At 40.3% G+C, this 9,496-nt stretch overlaps 1 protein-coding gene across 1 annotated transcript; it reads left to right on the forward strand.

Moving 5' to 3' along the window:
* The first annotated feature begins 6,361 nt into the window (after window positions 1-6,361).
* Window positions 6,362-8,446, forward strand: LOC138883057 (uncharacterized). Its single transcript, XM_070163715.1, has 3 exons — window positions 6,362-6,994; window positions 7,109-7,840; window positions 7,883-8,446. The coding sequence occupies exons 1-3, from the start codon at window positions 6,362-6,364 to the stop codon at window positions 8,444-8,446; spliced, it is 1,929 nt and encodes a 642-aa protein (XP_070019816.1).
* Window positions 8,447-9,496: the final 1,050 nt, after the last annotated feature.

Raw genomic sequence — 9,496 nt, forward strand, 5'->3', positions numbered from 1 at the left:
TCTTTCTCTACCAGGATAACCAAATTCCTTATGCACGAGCATGACACCTAGTGTAACTAGCACACTTAGTCCCTTAAGCATAACTCCACTCACATTGCTTGCTTTAGGGAAGCTTCTTCCTGAATTATGTTTAAAAGTTATTATTATGTTGTCCATTTTATTAATGCTGGAATGCAATCTTTGAAATTCTCTTGATATCGACTAATATCACATCATTCAATCCGTAATTGATGTTCAATTTATCTTGTTCACTAGCCCATGTTGATTTCTCTTACTCCGGGGGTCTAAATTTTTGTTCTGGTAATCATATTGGACTCACCAACTCATTTCTCGAAATGAGGATATGACTTTTGGCCTATACTCTTTTATTGTCTCAAGGCCTGTCACCTCTTGTCTTTCCCCTTAATTGACTATAGACTCTGTCATCATATCATATTATGATTTACCGTTACCACCCTTTTATCACATCTTACTTGTAATGCTTCATTTACTTTCTTCTTATTCTCCTGCTAATATCTCTGTTTATTACCTTATTCTAAAAACTTCAACAAAACATTCATTTGCTTTTAGCCCCCCTTGCTCTATCCACTAGCTCTTCGGGTCGCCTAGCATTCTCCCTTCACTAGGGATGGGAACCATACAAAGGTACATATTTATTCCTTCTAGGATTCCACTGCATGTCTTTTAAAATTTTCCTGGACATTCTAGTATTTATATCTGACTGTTCAATTATAGAGTGCACCACCTGGGTATCTCACAAGGAGATCTATTACCACTTTTGCACTATCCTTTGAAAATTTTAGCTAATGATCACAATCCATCTACCATTTTGGGTTACTCTAATCCCAACTGGATCATAATGTCCCATCTTTCTCTTAAACAATAAATGTTAGCTCCCACAAGATATAACTAAGATGGGCGTGGCCAATTATACATACTTCTGTTACCGTTGACGATAACTTAAATACTTATATTTCTCTGCCAGAATTTTAAAAACTGATAATCTTCACTAATTGGGTACCTCGTACCCTTCTCCACCGTGCTTCTATTATCTATTGAAACTTACACTCCTACCTTCTAATACTCCCATGGCCTGCTATTCGTGGGGTATATTAGATATTCCCGTCTTAGGGTCTTAAGTAGGAAATTTGCACATCTTGTAAGCACGATCTGATAGGGCCTCAAACTGCACAACATTGTCAAGAATTCTCTCTCTACTAGTGCCTAACCTGCCGCTGTAGTAGCCCTCGGGCTAGCTATAATTATTCAAATTGCAAGCATCTCTATAATTAGCAAACATAAGTCTTGGCTCGAACTCTTATGACTCAGCTCTATAGCACGATGTGGATTTGAAAGAATGGTATCATACTCCTAAATGTTTTGTAGCTTCATGTTTATATAATATGGTGCACAACACATCTATAAACAAGGCTCTACTAGACACGACTTGTATACTCCCTAGGACAGAACTGCTATGATACCAAGTTTGTCACGCCCCAAACCAGAAGAGGCGTGGCCGGCACCCGGTTCCATACTCGGACCAAGCGTACCACTCTGTAATTATAACCTCTGGAGGGTAACCCTCAACTTAGGCCGATGAAGCCATATTCTGAATCATCTGAAAATATCGTCTCTCTCATCTGAGGGGTAAACATACCCAAAATCTCATGTATAGATATACATATAACCGTGCAGGCTGACGATGCTACCATGAACATCTACTGATATACAAACTAAATAGGACTCATCTACAAGCCTCTAGAGATAAGTGAACTGTAACATGGTCGGGACAGGGCCTCGACTAACCCATCAAACCTGTATATATAAAATGGACTCCAAGGTCTAGACCTAGTAACTCCGAGGAAGTGGAGCTTACCAACCAAACTGATGGTTAACTCTGTCTGCTAGGAGGGTCTGTCCAACAGTCAATCAAGACCTACAGGCATGAAATGTAGCATTCCCGGTAAAAAGGACGTCAGTAAGAAATAATGTATCAAGTATGTAAGGCAACAGAATAACTGAAAGCTGAAACTGATAATATAATAACTAAAAGTAACTGTGATTCAAAGATAATCTGAAGATATGCTTACCTGCTGATACTGACTCAACTCTCTCAATATAGTAAGTAAAATAGTTGTCCGACCTTGTAAGGCTCAGTATGTGTAACTGCTCTGCCGTAGTAGGTTCTTTCATAGGTGCTCGGCCATACTAAGCTCTGTATCTTGGCCATTCTAGCTCGCTCATAGGCGCTTGGCCACAGTAGGCTCGATATATAACTCACCATCTGATCAGAGGTTGCCTAATAGGGGCCTACCCATGGATTATAGCTCGATGGTGGTAAAAATACTATAATACTATATATATATATATATATAGAATCTTTGCTCTCTTAGCTGAAAGAAGACAAAACTAAACTGAATATGAAGTCCCGATAAGAGAGAATGTGATAACTTATGACACTAGGAAAATGTACATAAATTCAGGAATATGAACTTCTCTTTATGTCGCGTTATCAAACACATGTAGTTACTGGATCATGCCAAAATGAAGGAAAGGTTTAACCTTAACATACCTTAACTTTGTTGAGTCCTTGATACCATCCAAATAATTCTTCAAACAACTCAACTCAATCTACCACATGATAAGGAGATTCAAAATCAGTGTTGAGTAAAGGCTAAGTTCGGAACTTAAATAAGTAGCTCGTTTACGTAAATTTTGGAAGCATCTCCCCTATAACAAGGTCCTCCTCCAATACCATATACCAAAAACAACAAGAAAACAACAATAACAACATGTATGCATCATTTTCCAACCTTATCCCCATCACAATATACCACAAAATAGCCCACACACCCTAATCGCTTCATACATAAAACGACAACCAAAGTAGTGCCAAACAACCTAAAAAAAGTAATGACGAACAACCATCCTTCCATTACATCATTATGTGTTGTTTCCCCACACCTTTTCTCCTCCAAACTTCATAAAACATCAGCACAAGAGGCCAACACGAAATAGCCCACAAACAGTCCACTACAAGTCAAATAACTCAAACTCACGGTTTCTGATCATCGTCATGTGAGTTCTAACTATTAGGAAACAAATTTATCAACCTTAATTAATATTTAAACACTTAAATACATATATTATATGTTTCTTAACTTTTAATTACCTTCCAAATCTCGAACTACAAAGAAAAAAGACAGGCAGTATAATGATACTTACGTCGTAGGGATCGTTCTAGTGTTATCACTTCTTGATTTAGTACTCGAGATGCTAATCCTCCTTAAAACCTTTGAACAGAGCTTAAGTTAAGTTTAGGGGTGTTCTTTGGTCGTGTTCAATTTATAAATGAAGAGAAACAATGAGAAAGGGATTATATACCAACTTTTGAAAAGTCAAAGATGTGCTAGCTTGGCACCCTCTCATTGGCCCATCTTCAGACGCTTATACCTTTTTATCCAGATGTCATATGAATTAAAAATTAATAGTGTTGGAAACTACATTCTAAGATCTTCAATTTAGTATATAATATATCCCAAAAAACCTCATATAACACACGAAATGTACTGCTCAAACAGCTTTAGTGACACATCTACTTGTCACCTATGCAGTCTCTGCAGTCTCGTGAAACTACAAATATCTCTATACTCCTATGTTGTATTGATAAATAGTTTAATGGGTTATAAAATAGACTTGTAGATATTCAATTTGGTAGGTAGATCATACCCTAATTCCAAGTATATTAGGAGAAAAGCTCAGCTATATTTGACCTATGTTTCAACACATTTATGAATGTAACTTGTGATGACCTTTTCCAACTTTTGTTTCAAAATTAGATTGACTTCAATCATAACACATAACTCATAATATAACTCATTATAATTTTAAACACCATATTCTCACTCAAAAGTACATGTTATAACATTCCAAACTTGTTGACTTTTGACGAAACTTATTTTCTTCAATTTGTTTAGCTTCAAAGCCTTTCAACCCTCTTGGTACTTGCTATTCATCATCTTAAATATTTGTAACATCCATGGTAACATGATTAACTTACTTTATGTACTTTCAAAGATGATCTCATTTATGAGATTACAACAATTGACTTAAGACGTACTCTTATGTACGAAAATATGAGGTGTAATAGTATCTTACCTAAACTTAGTTGAGGCACTAGTTTACTGAGTTATTAGTGTTGGCTACATGCTATGACTGGTACACATGTTAGGGTGATAATAGGTGAATTTAACTATATTCAGGCCCTAAATAACCGCCTTCTTGCATAGTTTTGATAATAAAAGTGATAACAAAATGCTCTTATTAGTGCTTTTCATGACTTTCAGGTTATATATGACTAGGGAAGGCTAGGGAGTACTTTTGGAGTCAAAAATTGAAGAAAGAGAGGCCATCCGTGAAATATCCCAAGTGAACCATGCAAAAACAGGCTGAAGAATTAGAGAAATGATTCTGCCGCGGTTCCACCGCGACCGCGGCAGAACCGAGGTGCAGACTGCTCGCGGACAGAAGGAGATTCAGAGGAGCTGTTTGGCCGCGGTTCCACCGCGACCGCGGCAGGCGCGAGAAAGTTCAGGGACTAAAGTGCAAAATACGGGATCTTTAGCCCAAAACCCTATTTTAAACACTAGACTTCGCCCAAGAGAGGCATGTATTGATTTTCAGAGTTTCTTAGGAAAAAAAACCATTGTGAGAGATCACCCAAAACATCTTTCTTCTTTTCTTTGATTTTTATTGCTAAGTTTATGATGAATCTTATCTTAGTTTGTTTACCCATAGTTATGAGTAGCTAAATCCTTTGTCTAAGGTTTTGATGGAACCTATTGGGGGATGAACTTCTTGTTTATGTGAATACAAATTGCTAGTTTCAATCTTTATTTGTTCAACTATGTTCTTGTTGTAGCTAATTGATAGGATCCTCAATTAGTTGTGCCTATTTAGTGTGCATAACTCGGGAGAGAGTGCATATTTAGGTTATTGTTGAACAACACTACTCCCAAAGTATAAGAGGGATCTACAACTGCGGGTTTAAAGGCGGGATTAGGGATAACGAAGCCTTGGGTGCAATCTTAAGTGAACTGTGTTAATTAAAGCTAGCTAGTGTATCTCGGAAGAGTGCATTGAGCATATTACTGTGATTACTCGGGAGAGATTTGCGGTAAAGTGAGCTTTCATGATTGATAGAGGTGTGTTGGTAAATTTGTATGAAGCATAAACAGAAGGGATTCCATCATTAGGGGAAGTCATTATCTTAGCATTTTCTCATTATTGTTTACAACCTCAGCATTTAGTTTACAGCTTGTTATTTACTTGCAATCTTAGTTAGTAAAGAAACCATCAACGGTGATTCAAACGTCTGGGGAAGTTGGTTCTCAAGAGTTTAGTAGTTCTAAAGATTGTGATTGATAGGTTAATTCTTTGTGGATTTGACTCTGGCAGAATACTCAGGTTATATTTGCAACGTCCGCATTGTCCTTTTTATAAGGCATAGTTGGGCGTGATCAAATTTTGGCGTCGTTGCCGGGAAATTAACGGAATTATCAATTACCATTGATAGAAATACAAAAAATTCTTAGTATAGTCAGTCTTCTCTACACCAAGATTTGATTGAAAATTTTGACGGTTGTTGACGTGGTTGCACAGGTGTATGCCTAGAAACTCTACGAGGACCGGAGAAGTACTTGAAGGACTCTCAGACCCAGAGAAAACATTCCGGATATTGAACCGTGCCAACAAAAGACTTCAACAACCTCATCAAACACACAACCTCAAAATTGACATAGGTGACGTAGACAACGTCAACGGAAACGTCAGAGATAGGGCACCTCCTGTGCCTGAGGCTGCACTATATGACTGGGCACAACCCACAGCTGACAATCTGGCCACTCCCATTGTTGTGCCCGTGATACAAGCTGAATCGTTCCAGATCACGAACAACATGCTGCACTTGCTGCAAAACAAGGGATTATTTTCTGGGACACTAGCCGAAGATCCTCAACAGCACTTGAAGAACTTCCTATCAATTTGCAAAACTCAAATACAACCCAACGTAACTCCGGAAGCAATCAGACTGTTATTATTTCCATTTTCGGTGACAGGAGCTGCTCAGGTCTGGCTAAACTCACTCCCCATAAACTCTATAGAAACTTGGGATGAGTTAGTCAAGCAATTTCACATCAAGTTCCACCCGCCCAACAAAACAGCTCAACAAATTTATGAGATCGTGAGCTTTAAACAGAAACCAATGGAGACACTGCATGAGACATAAAGCCGGTTTAAAGGAATGTTGGTTATATGTCCACACCATGGTATTCCAGATTAGATGTTGGGACAACGGTTTTATATGGGACTGTCAGATAGCATGAAGAACATTGTAGATGCCTCAGCTGGTGGGGCGTTTTTGAGCAAAACTTGGAGAGAAGGTCAGAGTCTACTTGACAAAATGGCTCAAAATTCGGGGTGGATGACGAGGAATGCACCTATCACACCAGTGGTACACTCAGTGCCTTTTGACCCATCAAATTCCATGGCTGAAAATGTGGCGACCCTTTTGACACAGATGAGCATACTCACCAAAAATGTGGAGGAATCGGGGCAGAAACAGCAAGTGCACATTGTAGATACCACCAATGGGGGCTTGTGCACATCTTGCATTAGTCAGCCAATTGGTAATCCGTGGAATGCTGAACATGATCATCATCATCAGCACCCTGAGGACATGAACTATATGTCAAACTATGGAGGCCAGAGACAGGGCAATCAGAACTGGGGTCAGCAAACTCAGCAGCCATACAGACCACCTCAGCCACAGTACAACGCTGGAAACATGGGAGGTATGAGACCCTCCAACAATATGGCACCTTATCCAAGGTCACAAGGGTACAACAATCAACAGCAAGGGTATCTCCCACCTCAACAACAGCATGGTGGAAGGCAAGAAGATGGGTTCACAAGACTTGAAGCAATGATGCAGCAGGTGATTGGGTCCAATGCAAAAATAAATGAAAGAGTAGATGCACAGGACGCAACAATAAAAAATATTGAAGTGCAATTGGGCCAAATTTCAATGTCTCTGAACAATCGTCCTCAGGGGACATTACCTGCAGATACCCAAATCAATCGTAAAGATCAGGGCCCGAAGCAGCTGATGGCGGTGAGTCTCCGTAATGACAAGGATCTTGATGTAGAGCAGGAGAGAGCTCGTGACAATATACAGGCTGAGACACTCATTCAGGTACCCAGTGAGCTAGATGATTCCACAAGGCTGACAGATGTGCCAATCCAGCCTGCTCAGAAAGAAAAGAATACTCAGCAGGAGATCGAGAAAGTTGTTGAAGCAGTTGAAGAGCCGGTAGTAGAGATAGTAGCTGAGAAAGAAAAGTCCCAAGAGATTGGGAAGAAAAGACCTCCTGCTCCATTTCCACAGAGGTTGGCCAAGCATCAAAAGGAGGAGCAGTACAAAAAGTTCTTTGAGATGCTCAAGCAAATTCAGGTTAATATTCCATTGATTGAAGCTTTAAAGGAGATGCCTGGATACGCAAAAATGATGAAAGATTTAATGTCCCGGAAATTTGACTTCCAAGACTTGGCCACGGTGACACTTACTCAGATGTGCAGTGCAGTGGTAACTAGACCTGTTGCTGAAAAACTCTCTGATCCAGGGAGTTTTACTATTCCATGCACTATTGGAAACTTTGCTTTTGTGAAAGCACTCTGTGATTTAGGGGCCAATATTAATATTATGCCCTTGGTCATTTACAAAAGGTTGGGAATTGGGAGAGCTAGACCCACCTCTATGTTGTTGCAGCTGGCTGACAGGACTGTGAAGCATCCATTTGGGATCCTTAATGATGTACTTATTTAGGTGGGGAAATTCGTGTTCCCTGCAGATTTTGTGATATTGGATTGCAAAGTGGATAAAGAAATTCCTATCATCTTAGGAAGACCATTCTTGGCCACTGGGAGAACTCTTATTGATTGTGAGACTGGGGAACTTAAGATGAGTCTCAATGACGAAGAGATTATATTCAATGTGCAGAAATCTATGAGGCGACCAACTGAGTTCGCCAATTGCTCTCTTATTGATGCCATGGATGTAATCGTACAGTCTGATGATGAAGTATTGAAGGTTGAGGATCCCCTCGCTGCATGTTTGACGAATTTGGAGGAAGTGAATGGTGAGAACTTGGCGGAATGGGTGTTGGCACTGGAAGGTAGAGGGTCTTGGGAAAGAAATCTAGAGTTTGAGCCCCTACACTTAGAAAAGAGGGAGACTCCTCCAGCTAAGCCATCCATTGAAGAACCACCGAAGCTGAAATTAAAGCCATTGCCAGCCCATCTCCGGTATGAATTTCTGGGACCTGACTCCACTCTACCTGTTATTATCTCATCTGGTTTGTTAGATGTGCAGGTCCAACAGCTTCTATAGGTATTGAAGGAGTGCAAAACTGCCATTGGGTGGACCATGGCAGACATCAAGGGGATCAGCCCCGCTTACTGCATGCATAAGATTCTGCTGGAAGAGGGGCACAAACTTTCCAGGGAACATCAGAGGAGGCTGAACCCAAATATGAAGGAAGTGGTGAAGAAGGAGGTGATAAAGTGGTTAGATGCGGGAATTATTTTCCCAATCTCTAATAGCAGCTGGGTTAGCCCAGTTCAATGTGTGCCTAAGAAGGGTGGCATGACGGTTGTGAAGAATGACAACAATGAACTAATCTCAACAAGAACTGTCACAGGCTGGAGAATTTGCATGGATTATCGAAAGTTGAATCTAGCCACCCAGAAAGACCACTTCCCACTTCCCTTCATCAATCAAATGCTGGATAGATTGGCAGGGAGGTCACACTTTTGTTTTATGGATGGGTACTCAGGGTACAATCAGATTTCCATTGCACCTGAGGACTGAGAGAAGACCTCTTTCACATGCCCTTATGGCATTTATGCCTTTAGGAGGATGCCCTTTGGCCTATGCAATGCACCAGCCACATTCCAACGGTGCATGATGTTCATATTCACTGACATGGTTGAGGATATAATGGAGGTGTTCATGGATGACTTCTCAGTAGTGGGAAGTTCATTTGATGAGTTCCTGGTGAATCTGACGCGTGTGCTTAAACGGTGCATCGAGACTAATTTGGTGCTGAACTGGGAGAAATGCCATTTCATGGTACAAGAAGGCATAGTTTTGGGGCACCGAGTGTCAAGCAAGGGAATAGAAGTAGATCGAGCAAAGGTTGATGTAATAGCAAAGCTGCCTCCACCAACTTCGGTCAAACAATCAGAAATTTTCTTGGACATGCCGATTTCTACCGGCGGTTCATAAAAGACTTCTCCAAAATCACCAAACCTCTCTGTAAGTTATTAGAGAAATATCACCCGTTTGTATTTTCTGATGATTGCACGGAAGCGTTTGAGGAGTTGAAGCAGAGGCTGGTCACAACACCCATCATTGTTGCCCCCAACTGGGAGCAACCAT

This window comes from Nicotiana sylvestris, chromosome 12 (genome assembly GCF_000393655.2).
Source record: "Nicotiana sylvestris chromosome 12, ASM39365v2, whole genome shotgun sequence".
NCBI classification, from domain to species: domain Eukaryota; kingdom Viridiplantae; phylum Streptophyta; class Magnoliopsida; order Solanales; family Solanaceae; genus Nicotiana; species Nicotiana sylvestris.